At 41.4% G+C, this 23,040-nt stretch overlaps 1 protein-coding gene across 2 annotated transcripts; it reads left to right on the top strand.

Moving 5' to 3' along the window:
* Positions 1 to 4,719: 4,719 nt before the first annotated feature.
* On the top strand, positions 4,720 to 18,670 carry tfap2b (transcription factor AP-2 beta). 2 transcript variants are annotated; one of them, XM_034900599.1, is made up of 7 exons: positions 4,720 to 4,928; positions 7,152 to 7,607; positions 9,506 to 9,560; positions 11,440 to 11,659; positions 11,993 to 12,111; positions 12,858 to 12,999; positions 17,617 to 18,670. In XM_034900599.1, the coding sequence occupies exons 1-7, from the start codon at positions 4,881 to 4,883 to the stop codon at positions 17,903 to 17,905; spliced, it is 1,329 nt and encodes a 442-aa protein (XP_034756490.1). In that variant the 5' UTR covers positions 4,720 to 4,880; the 3' UTR covers positions 17,906 to 18,670. The 2 variants fall into 2 exon arrangements, with proteins under 2 accessions (XP_034756490.1, XP_034756491.1); XM_034900600.1 differs by lacking the exon at positions 4,720 to 4,928 and adding an exon at positions 6,424 to 6,850.
* The last annotated feature ends 4,370 nt before the right edge of the window (positions 18,671 to 23,040 follow it).

Here is a 23,040-nt window from a genome sequence, read left to right as displayed (position 1 = left end):
GGGGTGTGGACTTGACCAACTGCCACTTTGCTCATTTCTCTCTCATGGGTGGGCCAAGTTCTCTGGGTGGGCAAAGCAGAGGAAAGGGAGGTAACCTCGCTCCTTATGACCTCAGAAGGGGCAAGATTCCAGATCGGCCCATCTGAGCTTTCATTTTCTCAAAGGCAGAGCAGGACACCCAGGGCTTGGTTTACACCTATTGCCATTTCTAGCCACGGGGGGGACCATAGGCAGGCTGGGGGAATGTATGTTGATGTTGAAAAAAAAGTTCATGCCATGGGACCTTTGAGGTGTTAGTACTGGTACAAGTCTTATCTCAGGCTTTATTGACGCCACATTACAGTTTTGTTTCTGAATGCAATGCTAAGATGTAGTCATTTTATAATTTCCCCTTCTTTAAACATCTAATAGTCACCCAAGAATCATGCACATGGTCACGGGTATTCTGCCAAAGTAAAAACACAGATTTTATGGCATTTCCTTCTGTTGCATTGGAGGAAGTCTTAAGTCTCCAAATGTTTACTAGGCCTTTTGCACAACAAACATTCCCGCTTATGGAAGGAAAGTGTTCCTTGCTAATTACAATAATGATGGCTCCGTTTTAATCAAGTGTTCTGGTTAGCCATGACAGTGTGACGGTGAGCCGGCATGTACAAAAGCAGCTAAATGAAAGTCAGCCACCAATCATTTTATTATTCACACCTGTGATTTTCCTACTGCAACATGCCAAAACGTCTGCCGTGAGACTAATCTAAAACATAAAAAAAAAAATAACAGCTGACATTGTCATTGATTCCTCCTTGGACTTCTTATTCACATTTACAGGTTTATGCTGAGAGTTCATCAAATCAATGCTGAACTCAGGCCTCAATGTTGTTGCCTCATTTCTTATCCTTCAACTGTTGTTTGTGGTGTTCTAGTGCGCCCTAGTGGTCAACAGCAGAACTGCAGCTAGAGCCTGCATAGCTTCAGCACATAGTGACACAGATGAGAGTGGACAGGGTTAGAAAAGGGATGAAGTCTTGAGAATGATACCCACACAGAAGCTTAAAATGAACTACAAAGTCATAACAGCCAGATCCAAATGCTGCGTATCCCGTTATTAGTTCAAACAATGCAAATGAAAAGAAATGAACTTTAATGACTACAGTATATAATCCATCCATTTCCTCCTTTCACCAAGCTAAGTCAGCCAACGTGAACACATATAGTAAAATGACCAACCATTAACAATGTCCAAAAGGTTAATAGTGGGTGTACTATACATTATACTACACCCACATCTTGATACTGGTGCCTAGAGGATGTTTCTAAGAAAGTAACAAGACTGAGGTAGAAGATGTGAATAAAAAAACAATCAATTAATCATTTACAAAAATGTTATTTAGCGTCTGAGTCATTTTGCTCTGATTTCAGTCAGCACTCGCAGACAGGTACATGACAGAAATAAATACATTTTCACCCTTATATTTAGTTGTCCATCACACACTGGACTACTTTTTCCTAAACAACAATGGGCTGAATTGTGATGCACTGGGGAGATCCTGATTGGAGGACTGTGAATGATAGCATGGGGCAAATACACACTTGACCCAGAGCAAATATAAAGCCTGTCTTATCTTATCTACAGGCATGCCAAAAGCAAAACGACCTTAGGGGCCAAAACAGGTGAGATCCAAAACTATCACCACATTGCTTCTGCCCAAAATCCCAGTAAAAGTACAAAGGAAGACAAATGTGTCTTTTTTTGGGATTGATGGGTGCAAACAAAAGACAGGGAGCAGATAGAGCAGTACTAGTGTGACATGTGTGTGTAATGTATGCTGATACATTGTGTGTCAAAGCCCTGCAGGACAACAACCACAACCATGCCTCCAGACTTCCAGACTGTCAGGACATCTGTCATTGCTGACAGTCATATGCCCTGCCATGTGTGCATGTTTGTGTGTGTGAGTGTGTGAGTGTGTGTGTGTGTGTGTGTGTGTGTGTGTGTGTGTGTGTGAGAGAGAGCGAGAGAGAGAAGAAGGAAGGATGGGTGAATCTTTGGCAGCGGGTCATTCCAGAGAACATAGGAACAGCCGTGCTTCTTAAACATTCATGTCTGGTGTCCTCAGTTGCACGGTTTTTGCTCTCTTTTTTTTTTGCATCAGACATAAAAAAAAGCTCAACTATGTCAGAGAAAACGTACAGATACACATCAAGGCTTGTACTGACACATATACGGACTATATGAGAGACTGAATAAGCATATGGGACTCCGTACCGACCTCCAAAACCTATTTTGACACCTGAACTGAAGCTATGCAGCTTTTTAATAAAGACAGCTGCACATCCACAAATGGAATTCCTGACAGTAATTTTCTGGTTGAAATGTCCACTTCTGACTCAAGTGTGCACACAAATGTGTGCATTTGCTCCTAAATTGATCTGGTTTTGTCTGTAAATAACATACTCTTTTTGATCAACTGCATAACAAAATGCATTTAAAAGGAAAATTTCAATTAAATATGTAGCACCAAATCATTACACTAAGAGTTTACACCTTTTAACCCTTGTGTTGTCTTTCCCTCAACCACTCAACTACTTTTGACGTCCCTTTGTCAATGTTTTGTTGCTTTTATCATTAAAAAAAAATGTTTTTAATTATTTATTTATTTTTATTAAATTTTTATTGTCCTCCCCCCAATGTCGTCACTTTTTCAACGTTTTAGCCGCTTTTTCCAAAGTTTTTTACGCTTCCTTGTAAGGTGTTTTTGAAGTTTTTGAAGATTTTATTTTAGATTTAGTCACTTTTTCCAATATTTGTTATGTTTTTTTAACGTTTTGTGGCCTTTTTGACATTTTTGACACTCATCTTTTGCCCTCCGTTATTTCTGGTTTTAAAAAAAAGCCACTTGGAAATGGGTCAAATTTGTCCCCAGGACAATATTAGGCTTAATCGACTTTGTTTCCGCCTATTTAAATTGGAAACAAGTGAACAAGCAGCAATTTCATCTCAGAATAGAGTTTAGATGGAAGGATGAATGCATTTACACTCCCAGGACACTAGAGGGAGAAGTTAACACACATTTGGACAAAGTCTCCCAAGGAAGATTTAGGGGGTGGTAATAGGCGAGAGCCTTAGCTATGAAATATCAGATGCGAATATGATGTTTTTCTAGTAAATTTAACAATGTAACTAAATCTTTGTCCTTTCACCGTTTTTTCCCAGTTCACATGGAGTATAAGTACATCAGGTCAAAGGGTCTTTCTAGAACATGGAGCCAACAACCCTTGTTAAGAAAGGATGTAGATCACAGAGATGCTTACTGAAAGATTCTGAAGCCTTTAAACAAGCAGGGCCTGAATTGTGGACAAATGGATGGGTATCAGTAATAATAACAATCTGAGTACAATCTGCACTCTGATGTCATGTAATATAACTGGACAATAATCTTTTAATGACAAAAACATTTCAAACAACATCAATATTTTATCATTTTTTTCCCTGAATCCTTAAGAACATATAGTGTTACTGAAATAAAACCTATTTAAAAATGCCACACACCCAAATTGACTTATTGGGCTAAACAAGTGTTAAAAAAAGTTTTTGGATTTCAATATGTTCTTAAATGTCATCACACATTATATTGAGATAATACTTATTGCAATATTCTATGTATCACCCACGCCCATACTATGATGCAATTTGATGACCAACCAATGATGTGTTTAAATGCTGAATCCTCAAATTCAAGCTCAGTTTCACCACTGGGCATTTCATATTGGATTGTTATTTTGCATGCATCGTGCACTGGCCTATCTAACTTAAACAGTGTGAGATATAGGCATATATATGTAATAACAACTGCTCTTACTACTTGTGTGACGACAGAGTGGCGTCTGTTGGTATACTGAGACCACAGCATGCTGTATTTCACTGATAATTATGATTATTACTCCATTAATCCAACTACCAGTTACACAAGTCTGTTTTGTTTTTTAATTCCTGCCCCATCTTTTGAGGGATGATGCTTCTACACCTGCTCTCTCTCCTCTGTTGCTTTTAGGGCAATGCATGTAAAGGTTAACACACTTGCCATTCCTTACCAAAGTTAGTATCCCGTCTACATGGACTCAAAATAGGCCTCATTACAAGGTAAGCAGATATACAGACAAATGACAAATAGGAAACAAACAAGCAAAAAAAGGCTCACTAAGGTTTGATGAGGGTGGAAACAATGTGAATGACATGCTTTGGTCCTCACAGTTCTTGGCCTAACAACCGCGGGTGGTTTTGGACAAATGAGTTAGACTATACACCCCTAACACCATCGAAACTGTCCGGCCTTCCAGTAAATTTCTGCCCGGAAGGATTAAAGCTGTTCTGAAGACATGTGGCAGACTGTTACCTCACATTATTGGTTTGGTTGAGGGATAACATTCTATACATTTGTATTATACAACATATTTGTCAGGAACATGATTAAGTCCTGGACTTACTCCCATAGTTGTCTCTGATGTTTACACAATCCACCAACCTTTACCAAGACAGCCATTCAATGTCTGACAGCAAGATATAATAGAAGTTCTTAAGTTGTTCAATACAAGAACTAGTCATGCTTTTATTTTGGAAATTACAGATCTACACGATGAATTAAACATGTGTTCCTTGTATCTATTTGCAGTTCCTCATGCACAGAGATGCTGCTGCTGTCAACCCGCCCTATAGCTCTCCTTAACAGTAGTGGAGTCTTAACAGGGGTTCCCCATTCACAAAGGCAGGGAGAGAGAGAGAGAGAGAGAGAGAGAGAGAGAGAGAGAGAGAGAGAGAGAGAGAGAGATGAGACATCCCCTCCTCACTTGGTTGCATTCGGTTTACCGACCCCGGAGAAGCGACCATGCTGTGGAAACTAGTTGAGAATGTCAAGTATGAAGATATTTACGAGGTAACGTTGTCGCCCATGTGTTTGAGGTGTTGAGGACTTATTAGACATGCTGTGGCGGAATAATCAAGTGTTAAGTTGTGCGAGGCGTTTTGCAGCAGGCTTTAGGCCTGTTATTTCGTGAGGTGGTGACTATGAATATGAATTGGAGGACATTTCACCACATGACAATTTCGTTTGGCTCATTTGCGCTAAAAATTGCTAACTGTTTAGAATGTGTGTTTTGTTTGTGGCGATGGTGTTGGTCCACTCGCGTTTTAGACTATGAAGTCAAACGTTACATTTGTACATACACATGTATGGGCTATTTCAACTTTTCTGGAATTTTAACATATGGGATAAATATAAATATGATATGGCATTGTTTCTTTTTAGCAAATTCATGTTAAAAATGCAACTTCAAATTTAAGATTATTATTTAATATGTTTAGCTGTGTAAACAAAAATATTATATTGACAAAAAAAAGATCAGTGATGCTACAAAAATAGTCAATGTCTAAAATAGTCGCACTGCAAATTAATGTTTTATTTTAGATTTGAAATGACTGCAAAAGAAACATAACAGAAACACGCTGGGTCAATGGAAGGTGATAATGTGAATGAATTATGTAAATAATTTGGCTTCGGTCCCAGAACAATATATTGTTTTTAACGAGCGAGGGGAGAGGAGAAGGGGAGAAATACCGCAGCGCACGGGGGCGAGAGGATGCTCCGGTGATCCTCCGCCTCGCCTCGCGCTGAATGGGCTCGAGCACAAAGCACCCGAAGAAAGGGCAGCTCGGCTCTGCCCGGTGGGAAACCCTTGTCTCGTGCCGCACATGGCTTTTCTCCCACGGCTCGAGGAAGGGGAGGCTATAATGTTGTTAGACAAGTCACCGAAGAGGGCAAAGAGGGGCCGGTAATGTCACAATATAAAGTTTAATCACTTCTTTTGACTCGTGACAGCATTCACACGAGCCCCTCGTGCGCCCTGTAGGGTCTCGGGTGTGTTATTTTATGTAGGCTAATAACAGGCAGCTGCAACACTGCACGAGCCACCGCTTATTCAGTGTGTGAGTGCTGTGTTGGCTGGCGGAAGTTGACAGGAGAACAATCTTTAAATGTATTCAGTAGCCTATTTTGTTTCTGTGCGTAAAAGTACATTTATTTTCTTTCCTTTCTTTTATTTTATTTTTTTATTTTTTACTTTGGAACACTTTTTTACATCGCCTTGCACTGGCACGAGGCTGTTGACCCTGGTGGTATTAGTGTCACGTTAACCTTTACGTTAAACCCTGTTCGCATTGTGAAGCACCAACCTGGTTTATGGTGGTTTCTATAACGTTTAAGTCAGTTCGCGTAGAAATGGATTGTGCAGAAGTGTCTCAATATAAGAGAACGTGTGTCTATTCTGCATCCGGTTTTGCTTGTAAAAAGGCCCCCAAAGTAGCTAAGTGTTTGTGATGGGGGGGGGGGGGGGGGGGGGGGGGTCCTCACGGGTCTGGTCCCCCTGTTCGCTTTCTCCTGTGAGAGAGACTCCTCTTTCTATCTCCTGCTGTTCGCGCCTCGTTTCGGCTCTCCACGGAATTTAAACGTCACTCACGGTTGCGCGAGAGGCTTCACGCTCCATGTGTCGCCAGTCCCCTGCCTCGCGCACATTAATATTCCTGTAAGTCTCAGTCATGAATAACAATTACACCGTGTACCGGGGGTAGAGGCGGGCGCTCGGTGCTCACACTCAGAGCGGCGGCAGCTCCGGGCGGAGGAAGGTTCTGCATGGAGCTGTAGACCAGGTCGAGCCTGCAGATACAAACGCGCTGCCTAACCTGGAATGAGTTAGGCTATCTCGGCTCAACATTATCTTTAACATCCTGCTGTTTTACCGTAAGCCCCTCGTCACGTTAACAGAGGGTTTACAAATGTTAGTTCACTCCTACTCCACTGCGGTGAGTTTCCTTCCCTCACAATGTCCTATTTCAGAATTATTTTGAAAATGGTGAATCCGTAGACATTGCTGTATGTTTTCGTTCTGAGACATTTTAAAATTAGGTTAAGGCATTTTCCCTCCAGGGTCTTATATGCTTTTAATTCAGGAGAATCAGCTACTTTGGTTACATCCCCAGGGGCGATCTACTCTAATAAATGCATCATGATCCCGGGCCTCCATATGGTTTTTATTTCGTTAAAATGTAGTGGCAATTCTGCAATGAGTTCATTTGTTCTGTTCTTCTCTGCACCCTCTTCAAGGACCGGCATGACGGTGTCTCGAGCCACAGCTCGCGCCTGTCCCAGCTGGGCTCGGTATCGCATGCGGGTCCCTACTCCAGCGCGCCACCGCTGTCTCATGCGCCATCCTCGGACTTCCAACCTCCGTACTTTCCGCCACCGTACCAGCCACTTGCTCACTACCAGAGCCAGGACCCGTACTCCCACGTCAGCGATCCGTATTCCCTGAACTCTCTGCACCAGAGCCAGCAGAGCGCATGGGGGGCGCGACAGCGGCAGGACGCCGGGGATCGGATGGATAGCTCCGCTCTGTTGGCGCAACCTCGGGCCTCGCTGCCTCAGCTGTCGGGGCTGGACCCACGGCGGGACTACGGTGTGCGGCGGCCTGATGTACTGCTGCACTCCGCTCACCCGGGACTGGATCCCGGTATGGGCGACGGACTACTGCACGGGCTGCACGGTATGGAGGATGTTCAGGTGAGTCAAAGAACACAGCTGAGTTTAATGGAGGAGAAAGTGCATGTAAAATATTTTCACAGTTCCAGGTCTATTTTTCTTTTTTTTGAAATTTGTTTTAAAGATTTGGGGATTACTATATCAGAGAAAGGTAAACTGTAAAACTGCAAGTCAAAGAGCCCCGTTTACAAAATACAGAATATGCCAAAATTATATTACAGTGTATTGTATATTGTCTCAAAAGCAAATATAAAATATGTTCAATGTAGTCATGAATTTACCATTCAGTAAAGCACTATATATACGTCTTTGCATGTCAAGATTTTCCCATTGGATGCCATAAACTACTACAAAAATTGAAATAAATAACATCAAGAAAAAATTGGAGTGGAAGAAACGGATTGGTAATGGTTGACAGTTGTCTTCTTTATTGTCTCTGCGCCTTAAGAGTTAAGGTCAGTGAACTCAGAGCAGCTCCCTCAGGGCTGGACTCCCAGCAGCTGTAGCCTAAACGCAAATGGCCCACAGCTAAGAGAGCTAAGACATCTTCTTTGATGAGAAGATGCTGATGTGTGGAATAATCCACAAACTGCTGCATGGAGCTCAAATGTTGCTTCTGTTCATTCAAATTAGAGATGTGCAATATATCGGAAATATATTGATATCATGATATGAGACTAGATATCGTCTAAGATCTTGGATATTGTAATATCCTAATGTGGCATAAGTGTTATCTTTTCCTGGTTTTAAAGGCTGCACTACAGTAACGTGATATCATTTTATGAATTTACCAGACTGTTGAAATTGTTCTATTATTTGCCTTTACCCACTTAGTCATTATATCAACATTACTGATGATTATTTATCCAAAATCTCATTGTGTAAATATTTTGTGAAAGCACCAATACTCAACACTACAATATTGTTGCGTATCAATAGAGGTTTTTGGCCAAAAATATCATGATACTTGATTTTCTCCATATTGCCCAGCTCTAATTCAAATTCACTTTCCTTATCGGCCACACTGATTTGTAGATATTTCAAGCAGACAAGTCTGGAGAAGGTGCTGCAATATTTGATCAAAATTGCACTTTTTTTAAACTATCCAATTTTGTCTACACTATTTATTTTAAAATGAATATGGAGTTTTTTCTTATTATTATTAAATCCAAACTATTAATATGGACTCAGGGTCCGGATAAAAGACAATCATTACATTGAATATATTGCATACAAAAACGTTACATCCATGCTCATTCTATTGCTGTTACTGGATTTATAGAATTGGAAGGCTAACATTTTTGTGGGGATAATTTAGATTATATAGATTTGTCTTGCTGCCAAGATACAAAATATACAAAGCCAGCTACCAAAGACCTGGTGAAACAGACCTCTAGTCAGCTGTGTAGGATTTCATCTTCCTCTCGGTTCCCCTCAGGGCACAGCCATCACCAATTGTTTGCCATTTAACCTCCACATCAGATTCTCATTTCTGGCTTTCCGTATTTGTGTCATGCATTTATTAACCCCATTTAAATTTGTTCTAACAAGTTCTGTTTTTTTATATAAGCGTGCAGCACTGATGACAGCAGCAGGTCTATTCAAAGAGGAATCTATCACGCAGGATGATGAATGAATGAGATTTGATGAATGAGGCTTTCCATTTGTGTGAACAGCTTCTTCTTTACGAGTCACATCATGAATAAAAAGATGGACTGGATTAGAAATGGGATTCGTTTTCTCTGTGGAAAACAAACACACAGAAGCCTAAATGCCTCTGCTTTTCAAGACCTGAAATAAAACCTGCAGGATTTTGTGGGGTGGACAAGTTCCCCATGCTCGGGTTATTCCAGTGTGGACCTTCTTGTTTGAAGCATATAAAGCATATGACATTGATTTGTATATCTTGCTTCTAACAGACCATTGACGACACAAACGGAACCAGCATCCTGGATCAGTCAGTAATTAAGAAAGGTAATACACACACACACACACACACACACACACCTCTGTATCTCTGTTCGACGAACGACAAGATGTAATAGATTCAATAAAACATAGCTATCTTTGAAAAAAAGGTTTGGGCTATTCTGATATTGTGGATGAATGCTTGTACACGTGCCAGTTTATCTCTGGGTTACTTTACTCCCTGTTAGTGTCAATTGATGAAACTAACGACCATCATGATTTTTATCATATGCAAGGTCCAAAATTAGCACCATCTACTAGCCAAAAGCTGGTTAAATATGGCAGTGGCTGGTAGACTGGCTTCCCTCACCAGCCAATAAACAATGGTAATCTCCTGAGTACTGACAACATTCACTAGCTATTTGGCTGGTGGACCAAAAAAAAGTCACTTTTGCACCCAGGCTATGAATATTCTATGAATTAGGATTTATGGTGCGTAAAACGACAATCTCGCTCATAAAAAAGGGCACGACTTGGATCTAAAGTGGCCCACACGCGACTTGTTTGAGACTGTTGGGGCTGCTCCCTGGTCCATGCAGGCCCATCTCGTTTTCTGGGGTGTCCAGGAGGAGGAGTTCCGAGCCGGGTTAACGGTCCCGGTGTACTGACTACAGCAGGCAGAGCGCCGCTGACAGGCTGCCATGCTGGCCCTGATGATGTGCGCTGATTTAGTTACGGGGTGTTGAGTGACTGAGCTCCCCGCGGGGCATTTAAGCCGCTGATGTAATAAATGGCACCGCTCACGGAGATCTCGTGAGCTCGTTTAGAGCTAATCTGCGGTATTATCCCCCGCGGAGCCATCAAAAACCCCTCGCACTGGCCCCTACGCATGCATGCACGAGGCTGGCTGCTGCTTCTTCTTCTCTTTACGCCATTAGCGCGCGCATTAACACGCGGGATGAAGGAGCATCCAGTGCTGCCGGTGGGAGTTAAACCGGCCGTGGAGAAAAGACGGGGAGGTGGTTAATGCGATTTAAGAGCGCGAGCCAATCAACAATCGATAATATTGTAATGAGAATGTCGCGCGACATTAAATAACAGTAAATGCCCGGCGCGTGGGCGCTTCATTAGGCCAGGCCTAATGAGACCACGCGCACGCTGAACAAAGTTTGACAGAAGAGAAGAAGATTTACTCCTTGTGTTGTCTTCCCGGGTCAAAAAATGACAGCAAATTAGACATTTTTTAGACTTATTCTTTTTTTCACAAAGACCACCTTACTAGTTTTACAGTACTTTTTAGATTCAGGATTAATAACCCTCATTTATATAATAATAATAATAATAATAATAATAATAATAATAATAATATTAATAATAATGTATAGCCTACTTTATAAGTCCCGCATTGGGAAATTACATTTTAAACTGTTATTACACACATTACACACAGGCCTGAATTACACACACATGCTCAGTGCCTATACATGCACTAATGGAGAGATGTCAGAGTGTGTGTTTATGGGAGTGGGGGGGCTGCCCATAGAAAAGCGCCTCGAGCAGTTGGGGGTTCGATGCCTTGCTCAAGAGCACCATGGCCCAGGAGATGAACTGGCATCTCTCCAGCAGTCCCCCATTGTACCTAATATTTGAGTTACAAAGCAGAAATTATGAATTATTTTGACTCCAAGTGAACGTACAGATGAGTTAAGTCAGGAAGGAAAGTGATCAGCTGTATTTGCAAAGAGCGCTGTAAGGAATCCAATCCATTTTTGTGGTAATTTGGTTAAAAAGAAACCCATATTTTAAAGGGGTCAAATTTGACCCGAGGACAACAGTAGGGTTAAAAGATATTAAACAAATATATATTGAGTATCAGGATGCATCCTCTTGTATTTTAGAAACATGTTATGTAAGAGAGCCTCTCACATCGCCTCTCCTCTTTCAGTTCCCATGCCACACAAGAACATGGCCTCCCTGATGGCCGGCAAGGACGGGCTGATCGGGGGAATCACCGTCAACATTAACGAGGTGTTCTGCTCGGTACCGGGCCGCCTGTCGCTGCTCAGCTCCACCTCCAAGTACAAAGTGACCGTAGGCGAGGTGCAGAGGAGACTGTCCCCGCCCGAGTGCCTCAACGCCTCCCTGTTGGGGGGCGTGTTGAGAAGGTACGACGGCAGCCTTGACGCAGGAAGAAGATGCAGGCCTATACAAGCTCGTGGCTCGTTAAATATGCAGGGAGGGGGGGGGCTATTAATTAAACCCTGGGTATAGAGAAGGCCTCTGTATATGTGCCACTTAACTCAGATAACATTAACACAATGTCTGGAGACACAGAGCTGATGACTCCTGCTTGAAGTTAATTTATTTATGTTTGAGGATTCTTGTAATATTATTATTATTTTTAAACTTTTTCTTAATATATGTGCCCTAGTTTTTTTTTTTTTTTTTTTTTTTTAAATTGTACAATTAACACGAATTGGTTCCATTTGTTTCTACAGAGCAAAGTCTAAAAATGGTGGGAAATGTCTGAGAGAAAAGCTGGAGAAGATTGGACTCAATTTACCAGCAGGAAGACGCAAAGCGGCCAACGTCACATTACTAACGTCTCTGGTAGAAGGTGACTGATCGACTGTTTGACTCCAGAAATACAGAAACTACAGACATAACATGGCAGTTGCTCACTTTGAAAATGATTTCAACATAAACGACCGTCAACAAAATGACAATGACCGTGTAGGCCTATTTATAAAAATGGCTGAACGTATATAATGTCAGCATTATGAATATTCAATTCTGAAGGAGAGGAGGACTGTGGTTGCTGATTTAGATGATATGATTCATTGAAGGCTCGGTTTGGGCCTATGTTGTACACCAATGCGACATGTTGTGGCCTCTATTTTCCATGTGTCCCTTTCTTGACATAGCCTACATATAGCCCACTATTATATCGCCCATCAATTTGGTGATTTTTAAGACACCCAGGTAATAAGGAGAATACTTCTTTCTACATTTTAAAATGTAACAGGTCATCAGACATTTCGTAGACTTCAGATTTTTTTTTTAACTGCGTCTACATTTTTAGTTTCGTTTGTTTCTCCAACACTAGCCAACCGTTAATTTCCACAGTAAAACTGAACCATTTGAGCATTTTTGGTTTGCTTTTGCAACAGCTAAGAGGACGAGCAGCCGAGGCACGTTGGTTTAACGTCTCAGGTTTAACAAATCGCCATTACCAGGAATTGGCTTAACAAAAAAGGAAAAAGAAACACGTGGGAGTGTACAGGTCGGGTTTTGTGTGGCGGGGTTACTGTTTGTCTCCATTACATTCACACTGACTGTGAACGCACCTCTACCGCCCCCCAGGTGAAGCCGTCCACCTGGCCCGGGATTTCGGATACATCTGCGAGACGGAGTTCCCCACCAAAGCAGTGAGCGAGTACCTGAACCGGCAGCACGCGGACCCCAACGAGCTGCACACGCGGAAAAACATGCTGCTGGCGACAAAGTGAGTTTGATGGACCGTGTGATGAGATTCTATTCCCTCATATAGGGTGTTGTCAGAATATATAATGCATGTCTGTAGGGTAGGGCGATGGTACCGGTGGTAATGTCATCATATCCGATGACTAGCTGTAGTTTAATCAAATATAAGGAGTAATTTTGGTATTTAACCACATTCAACCACAGGCCAGCATCATGGAGAATAAGGAGTACAAATGTCTGGGCCCTGATACAGTACCCTCTGTCTGTCAGCACAGAGGTGGGCCTATATAAGAACAAAGTGCTTGGTGAAGAGGGAGATAGGGAGATTTCCTTTCTTCAGTAATCATCACAAGAAAAACACACCTTTACAAAACCATCCAGCCAGTCTGATCCAAAACAGACATACAGACATTTATGGCTGAGAATCTCCGTGTTTGACATAGTTTACAGTTCCAGGGTGCCACTTTGAATCGCATGACTGTCACATACAGGGTGAAAAACAGGCCATTATTTTTCTTCAAGTAGTTACATGTCTGATGAATTAAATTACTGTAAAATTAAACTCCCCCCTCATTTTCCTAGGGCCTCTGTGGCCCCTTTTTAGGACCCCCTGAGGGGGCGCAAACCTCTCCTGTACAGCCTTTGTGCTTGACACTAAATCACACACGTCCACTTTGCCACAGTAAACATGGCATTGACATTTAAAAAGGAGAGTGCATCAAACTCGATATAGATCGTTAATAGTGAAATGGCTGATTGGAAAATTGCCACACTGAAAAATGAGGGCAGTTATATTCAATTCAGAAATGAGCAGAAATCCGCATTAAAGTCAAGAATCTTGTGGTGTCTAAATGCCTTGCTAAAAGTAGCAAGGCAAGGTAAATGCCTTGCTGAAAGTAGCAAGGCATTCATTTTCACCACCGAAAGAACCATTAGCTTACAGGAACACTTGAATGTGCAGCGCACAGACATTACTAAATACCAGCTCTGGGGTTCCTAGTGTATGTTTGACCTTCGCTTCTGGTCTTAGAAGTGATTCATTTTACTGGTACTCCTCGTAAAAGTTACTTATATTAATCCATTTTTTACGGCCGTTAAGCTGTGGAATTGAATCCAGGATCTTCTGATTACTTCTAGCAAGCGAGCAACCCAGAGTTTCTTTAAAGAAACCAGGGTGGGAGAGGTGATGGGGATTTATTAATGTGGATTCAATCCCAGAATTACTTTGGATTTTGGCCTATTTTCACAATGTCCAAAAAAAGCCTTTTGCCAACTAATGCGTTGTCCTGTTCTGTGTCCATTTACAATCCCCTGAATGAGATTTCTAGATGAAAAGGAGCTGTAAACTACAAATACCCCATCAGGAAGCTTGTATTTGTAGCTTGCATAAATAGTGCTGTGTGCTGGCCTATGCTGCATAACCATCTGCCCGTGTGTGTGTGTGTGTGTGTGTGCATCCCAATGTATTCAGTATGTACGGTGTGTTCGGTGGTGGATGTTTGATGCTCAGATTCAAACCTGTTCCAATACTGAGCGTCGGTGCTGCCCGTTAGAAATTCATTATTTAGCAGTCAAGTGTTTCAAGTCGTCAGAAAACAACAGCCTGAGCCAAGAGTGTAGCCCGGGGTGGCGGCTTCTCCTCTCTACTCCCCTAACCCCAGCTGGGCTCGGCCTGCACAGCCTGTCACTCATTTGCCGGAGCTCTGCCCTTAGGCCGCTTACAGGGTGTGTGTGTGTGTGTATGTGTGGTTGTGTGTGTACGTGCATGGGGCGTGCAAGTACAAATCTGAGAGAAAGAGAGCGAGAAAGGTCTCTTGAATATAAAATGTGGGCCTAAAACCAGAGGATGATTTGCTGAAATTTTACAAAAAGAACAAGGTGAAGACATGGTTTTCTTTTACCATTGCAGTTACTGTAACTGTTCCACATGTGAAGTATGAAGATCCGTTTGATGACCTAAAACTACACAATAACAGTTAAAGATTGGCTCTTATTGTGGAGGCCTCAAACCATACAACTTGTCCTGCCCTAGTATTAGTTTCACTTCATTTTCCAGACTTGTGTTTCTGTACAATTTTCAAATCTGTGCGATTGGCTTTTTTGTATTTTCTCAGTGCATTTTGCATTAACGGTATTGTGGCAAAATGCTTTTCTCATTCTTGAAGATAATTTGTCAAACATAAATGATGTAGTATTGAGTAGGCGTTAAAAGTTGAGAGGGTGTCTAACAGTCTTATCTAAAGCATCAATAATAAACAGGTTTTTTGTGTCAAGCCTTCCCAATCGAAGACAGAGCTTTGTGTTAGATTTTGAAGAAAGAATACTTCTGCACAGAGTCACAGACAGTAACTTTAGCCAGAATGTGTCGCATATTTTTAGGGAATTAAAGACTCATCACATTGAAAATGTCTCTTGCTCTCCCGGCGCTGCCACTCTGTCCAGGTAAAAGCATGCAACAGCTGATTGCATTAAGTTCACCCTTGATCTCTTTTTTCAAATGCATTTTGGAAATTAGAAAATAAAATAGAGGTAAACAGAGAGAAGTTGAAAGAAAATGCCCTACTCTTAATTGGAAAATGGATCTTGAACCACTGAAGCCACTGAATATCTAGTCTGGAAATCCAGACCTATATCCAAAAGATTAAGGGTCTGGCATCGAGTAATGAAAATCGCCCATCCTGAGGGGCGGTAGCAGGCGTGCATTTGAAAATCGGACTACACGCAATTGGATAACACTACGACCAATCCCAACAACACACGGGGTGACGTATCCAGAGCCCCAAACGCTTAGCTACCAGCAGAGGTAACTGGTAGATTAAACTGTCGTTTAGCTTGTCTCTAGCCCCGCCTACATCAGATACACCGATGTGATTGGTGCAGCTCGGCTACAAGGGCATAGTTAATGAGCAGCATTACTTGATGCCAGAGTAACTCGCTGAGCAAATTCAAATGGTGCTCTCGCGAGAACTCTGGATTTCCAGTTTTAGGAATTTAGTTTGTTTAGTTTTAGGAAAGGTCGTACTGTGGCAGCAGGTGGTCGGTTTCCACCAGGAGTTGTTTAACAATGTAGACAAAGAAACTTGGTTTACCATCTTAAATCTGATTGCACAACACTGGTGCACCAATCTTTTACTTCAGTTTCCCTCCCAGAGAGTAGGTGGGTGGGGTCATCTGTCCTCAGGAGCAGCTGAACCATCTAAAAGAAATGTGGGTTTCAGTGATAGTCAGAAATCTGTTTTATCCTCTTACCTTTATTCACTGAGAGGAAGCCTGATCACATTCACACAGTTACCCATTCCTACCTGGAAGCTGTTCAGCACAACCACAGTCTGACCTGTTGCCACTGAGCTTCTGGAGCAGTTGGGGTTAAGGGCCTTGCTCAAGGGTATCTCAGTGGTGGTAATGAGGTAGGGACAAGCTACCTGGAGGCTGGGGATTGAACCGACCTCCCGGTCACAAGCTTGCTTCTCTAACCTGTAGTCCACCACTGCCCCTGCCTAACGAGAACAAGGCTCTAGGTATCACTGCTCTGCTTTTATTGGCCACTAAACTACTGCAACAATGTATTGCAAATATGTTAATAATGTGCTGTTCATTCAGATAGCAGAGCACTTTTGGTTAACACAATTGGTAGCTCGTTGTTTTTCCACCAGACATCCATGTCCAAAAAATAAGACGTACTAAAATGCAGCTTAAAGTGAATGTGCCCCTTCTCCTTCAGTGCAGTTAAAACACCAAAAGACTATGCGATTATAACATAAGTTTCAGTGCTCTGAAGATTTGTTTTTTGTAAAGATTATTTTTAGGGGCATTTTTAGGCCTTTAATTATATAGGACAGCTGAAGACATTAAAGGAGGAGAGAGGGAGAATGACATGCAGCAAAGGGCCGCAGGGTGGAGTCAACCTGCGGCCGCTGCATCAACGAGTAACCCTCTATTTATGGGTGCCGGCTCTACCAGGTGAGCTCCCCAGGGGCCCTGGTTCCTTTTTTTTTATACCAATAATACTGTTGGTTGTATTCAGTTTTCAGGTGTCTTTGCAGGGACATCTGCATCTAATGGTGCAAAATACCGTCAATGTCTCCCCTTGAGGCCGTCTCACCACAGAGGCATCTTAGCAAGATGTTGGTGGTGTTTCATTTGGGTGCATTTACTCAGCTTTTAAACTAGAAAGCTGGTGCACACAGTGTACACCGTTTTGCTGACAGGGTTGGTATTGACAGGTATTTTACTGTAGTCCTAACTGGTTACGGGCCACTCATTGTGCTCTGATATTCTGCTATTTCATTATTTGTAAATGTAATTTCCCCTTGGCGATTATAAAATCTTATCTTCACTTATTGATTGAGGCGTTTTGATCATTTTACACACAAGTATGCATGATTCTGGTGCAGTAGAGTAGCAAGTTATAGAATATTAGTTTTCAGAGTGTTTCTATGTTGTTGTCAAAATTCTGTGTCAGTCTTTCCACTTTTTACATTTAGAAACAATGGAAAAGAGGTTTCTACTGTTTAGAAAACAATAAAATTATTCTAATACTGCCAACAAATGTCCACTATCAGCATTGTTACTATTTTGGGGGAAACCCTAATGACGAGGCGGAGTCCCCTCCTGATGTCTTGTGTCTTCTCCCCTGCAGACAGCTGTGTAAGGAGTTCACAGACCTACTGGCCCAGGATAGGACTCCTCTGGGCAACTCCAGGCCCAGCCCCATCCTGGAGCCTGGCATCCAGAACTGCCTCTCCCACTTCTCCTTCATCACGCACGGCTTCGGCTCACCTGCCATCTGCGCAGCGCTCACCACTCTTCAGAACTACCTCAACGAGGCTCTCAAAGGACTCGACAAGATGTTTCTTAACAACCCTTCCAACAACCGGCACGGGGATGGCGGCAACAAGGCCGACAAAGAGGATAAGCAGCGGAAATGAAGCCTTGGGGGCTGCTGACGGAGAGCTGAACGGGAGGCAGACACACAGACAGAGGCGTTACACCGTTACTTCTAGCTTTACACCACTGCCACACACAGGGCTGTGGAGGAGGAGGAAGGCTTGGTAGAGAGAAAAAGGCAGAGGAAGACACCTGTGGGCCAGTGTCCGAGAGCACAGAGGGATGTTTCATCTGTGTTAAGTTCTTTTCATTCCCCTGAGGACTTGATGGTTACTGTGTTACATCCATTTTGCTCCACCTGCCTGCGTCCTGTGAGACTCAGATGCAGTGAGCAGCCAACAAACATTATCTGTGTGTGTGTGTGTGTGTGTGTGTGTGTGTGTGTGTGTGTGTGTGTGTGTGTGTGTGTGTGTGTGTGTGTGTGTGTATGCGTGCGCATGCACGCTTGTGTTTGTCCTCACACAGAAAAAGCATTGTGGGAATGGAGATTGCGTGATCTGTGAAACAGGTTTGTCTGATTACTTAGCGCAAGTATGAGGGAGGGTGTTAATTTATGTGTGTAAATATTTATTTATATTAATTTAAATGGATGGTTGTTTAAATAGGTGCACCAGCTATTTTGGAGTAGGCCTATTTTTCTGTGATTCGACCTTTGTGAGCCGCTGTGTGGGGTTGGGGGGGCTCATCCAGTGTTTTTCTGTTCTTATAGAGCTGTTGTCATGGTGCTGATGATGGGTAGACATGCTTCTAATTGTCCAGTGATTTCATTTCTATCACATTGATAATAAACCATGTGTTTTATTATGCGAGGTGTCCAGCCTGCGCCTTTTCTCCACTGAGTCCCACTAAGGATTGGGGGCGTCAGACTCACTTTTAGTTCAATCCATTTAAAATGTAAAACATGATATTTTCTTTAGCTGATGTCAGAGCATTTATAGCTAGTTATTTACCTGGATATTAATGAACATTTGCAAGAGAATAGTTTACACCTGGGGGATTAAAAAAAAAATGCAACTTTCTGAATGACTGAAATTAGACTTAGCCCCAACACTAATCCTGTTATTATGGGATATTCAGTGCAATGGTTCAGATTCACAGGCCGGGCATAGTCAGTTTGATCTAAATGAAATGTGGGTTTCTTGTTTAACTGCTGTCTGTTTATCGCAACAGAGATTTCTCACCATTTAGGTACCAGTGTAAAAAAAACAAAAAAAACAATTAAGATCTTATTAATAGGCCAACGACGGCATGAAAGAAAACCAGTAAATACAATTTTAATTTTAATTTAAACTAATTATTCGATGCAGCAGAATGTACATTGCCGACCACTGTGAAGACATGATAAGACAGCTAAGAATTAATATTTTAGATATTTATAAGAAAATCACCTCAGTTTAACAATCGTTATAATGTAGCCCTCATTTTCCGGCAGGGAGGAAAATGTGAGGAAGACGTAATGAAATTGTAATATTCAAAGGCCCAACTATTATATGAATATAAATAAAAATGAACGCCACCACAAACACTGCAAACACAGAATTAATTAACTGTATAACACATGGACTGGACAGAACTAATTTAGAGTCATCATTGTTTTCTGGTGCTATAAGGCTTGTTCACCTTAATGTTTCCAAAAACAAGAGTAAACAGCTCTTATATACAGTGAACATCACTCAGTGAGTATATTTAATGTTCAAGTCACCATTTTAAGGTGTTTACTTTCCCAAAGTTGTAGTTAATAAGGTACAAAAAATAGCTGAATGGTCCTTTAATTGTCCTATATTTAGCCTAGTTATTGCTGACGTGTTTCATTATAATAACATTGTTTATGGCATGTAGTCCAAGATTAAAATGTACAAATAATAATTATAATACTGATAATTAACTAATGATATTGTTTCAATACGTCTTTTAAAGGTTTAAAATATAGTCTAGTCTTTATAGCGTAATGCAAAGCCTCTGAAACGCACCCAGGCACGCACGCTCACGCCCCCCCCACCCACAAACACACACACACACACACAATGATGGATGCTGCCTTATTCCAGGGAGATAATTGGCTGTATTTTTCAGCCAGTGAGGCCCTCGTTTCAGAGGCTTCACTCTCTCTCTCTCTCGCACGCGCGCGGGGGGAATTGAATAGTGCCTCGCGGGCCCGCTTCTGCGGTGGGGATCTACTGCCGGTGTGCTAATGACGGGGTAGCGCGAGAGACACGAAAAAGTAGAGAGACACAGAGAAAGCTAATGAGAAAGAGAGATGGTGAGGAAGAAAATAGGGAGCTTGAGAGGGAGAGAGAGAGAGAGAGAGAGAGAGAGAGAGAGAGAGAGAGAGAGAGAGAGGAAAAGTGTCCCGCGGGCTCAGTGTGACCCGTGGAGTGGAACGCCGCGTGACGCAGGTGCAGAGTTCAACACCCGCATGTCCGCGAGCGATTCTCGCTCAACAAAGAGAGGAAGCTGCTGAGCATCAGTGGCTCCAACAACGACAGGTTGGCTGGAACAATAAGCAAACAAGCCAAAGAAAAGAAATCAACAAAGACGGAAGAGAAAAACGAGGTTTGAAATCAGGCAGCATCCGTTCTTTAAGAGGACGAGTCACCCTGTCCATTTAAATATTACAAAGGCACTCAGTGTAACTAAACGACAAGGTCATGTTGGCAGAGACTTACGTGTGTGGATTCATCAACTGAAATGTATCAATGAATGCTTCAGGAACGGTGTAAAAGATAGGAATATGTAATACAATGTTGTTCTAGTTTAGGAATTAAAAACTCAGCTATACCAATGTTAATATAAACACTTGTATAAGTCTGTCAGACAATATATTGGTCTAAGTGTCAATAAGCGGCAGTGGAAACCTTTCTTTTTCTTCTTAAAAAAAAACTTCTATGGAAGAAATCACCAAACGCTAAAAAAGGGATGAATTAATCAAACTTATGCAGCAAGTGGTGCACTGATGGCTGATACGGACAATGATGGATACTGGAGTGTGTGGTTGATTTTCTGTTTTTTAACTGACAAAACAGCTAAACCTAACCTTATTTAAGCTTCCTACAATAATGAAATACATTTTAGTTGTACATTTAAAATGAAAATTAAATTAATGGCAAAAAGGATCTCCCAGACTGAACTAAGGTGCTAGCCTTGGGTGACCGAATGTGCTCCCTCGCTGCTAAAACTATTTCCTCTTGTAGGACAATAATGATCTTAATTGAACAGAACTGAATTTACAGGCAGAGAGGCGTCTTTTTGCTCACTTATTTGTGTTGTTTTACCTCCTCAAACTTAAAATCCAAACAAGTAACCAACATTGTGCAGGTTTTCTTCTCTTTGCCAACAGTTAGTTCTGTGTACTGAGCCTCAGGCCTGAACAACCACCTGGTTTTCACTAAAGAGATTTCCAAGATCTCGCAAATAGCATAAATTACAGTAATCATGTTATATATAGGCTATTCTAATCTACTTGAGTAGAAATTCTTAAAAATAAAGCAACTACAGCTTTGAATGCTTTGAGTAAGATTTAAAAACACTAACAAAAATGTAGAAAATATATAACATGTTGTATGTATTATTGATTTTAGACTTTAGTCATGTTGTGGCACTGACTTGTATAGCGTAGGGGACTTTTAAAGAGCAGTGCTTTTAAACAACAACAAACTACCATATAGATGGTCGCACAACACAACCAATATTTTGACTGCTGTTTATGAATGGAATTTGCTTGAGGATTTTAAACATTTCCAAATATGATTTGTTTAAATTTACAACATACAACTGTACGGTTTAGTCCATGAACAACATATTTAGTCATATACAGAACATAAAATATCCTACAAAGACATGTCATGCTTGTGCCACGTAACAGTTGATAATGATACGTAATAACGTGTTCTGAGGTAACGGGCATTGTAGATCTAGTTTTTTTGCAACTGTAGTCAAGGACCATAAACCTTTGCCAAACTTTAGCATTGAGCAGCATTCTGATTGTTGTGTTTAGTGTTTTTTCCTCTTAAGGATATACATCAATATAAAAACTTACAAACTTGGAGTGTGTTAATGGATACTTGATTCAGAAACCAATGCAAGCTACAGGAAGTTGACCTAAAACCACATAAAAGACGTGTCAGTAACACTCTGACAGGCTCAGGAAAGCTTGAAAACGTATAATATCTGCTCAGCTCACAATTTCGGCTCAACTTTTATTTTGTATTTATTATAAGGATCCCCATTAGCTGACGAATTGATGACCTGCTAGTCTTCCATGGGGTCCAAAACAACATTTAATCAGACAATATTAAAACATTACATGACATATACAGAAAAGAAAAGAAATAAAGGCAAAGGCAAAAACATACAATATCTGCTTACAAAACTAAATCACCAAAAAGAAAAAATTACAATTAAAATTAATTTATTGAAAAGACAATAGCAAACCAAGCAAAGAGAGAAATATCTTAAAAACAAAGTTGTATATTACATTATATTACATGGCAACCTTTAAGGTAGCGCCACTTTTCACCACACAATCAAAAACCTCAAGTTAAGTTTAAGTGAAGGTAGGATTTGACTTTCTTTTTAAAATATAATTTTAATGTGATAGAGCAAATGTTATTTGGGATTTTATTCCACAAACTAGTCCACTTCCACTTATTCCACTCTGTAAATGAATGTTTTTTTCAGGTTATTAGATTTTGGTAAAGGTAGAATCATCTGCCCCCACAACAAATGTGAGTTAATACAAATACATAAGAGTTAATCTAATAATACAAATCCCAGGCGAAATTCCAGGACATAGTATTCACAGGAGTCAGTGGAGATTTGTAATACAATTATTCAATTTCCCTTTCTATTCTTACGCATTTTCCAACCAGGGTGGGCTTAGACCAAAATCAAAGAACGAGGAATCAAAAGTGTGATGTGGGAGAAGATGAAAAGATTGGGTGTTGTTACCCTCAGAGGACCCCGGTAGCTCCAGTACCACCTCTATAGACCGAACCACTGAGCCATGATGAAATACTACCTTAGGATTATTACAGGTGTGCCTTTCAGAGTGGTATGATATAATTTCCTTCTCTTTTGGTTTACATCATTCGTGCAAGATTCTGCACTGCTCTGCAATCACCTGTCAAAATTGTAGTTTTTGTAGGTCTAACGTGGCCATTGCAGATCACAGTAAAAC

Source organism: Etheostoma cragini, chromosome 18, assembly GCF_013103735.1.
Source record: "Etheostoma cragini isolate CJK2018 chromosome 18, CSU_Ecrag_1.0, whole genome shotgun sequence".
Lineage (NCBI taxonomy): Eukaryota > Metazoa > Chordata > Actinopteri > Perciformes > Percidae > Etheostoma > Etheostoma cragini.
The sequence above is the reverse complement of the archived record's forward strand: the minus strand, read 5'-3'. Positions and strand labels throughout refer to the sequence as shown.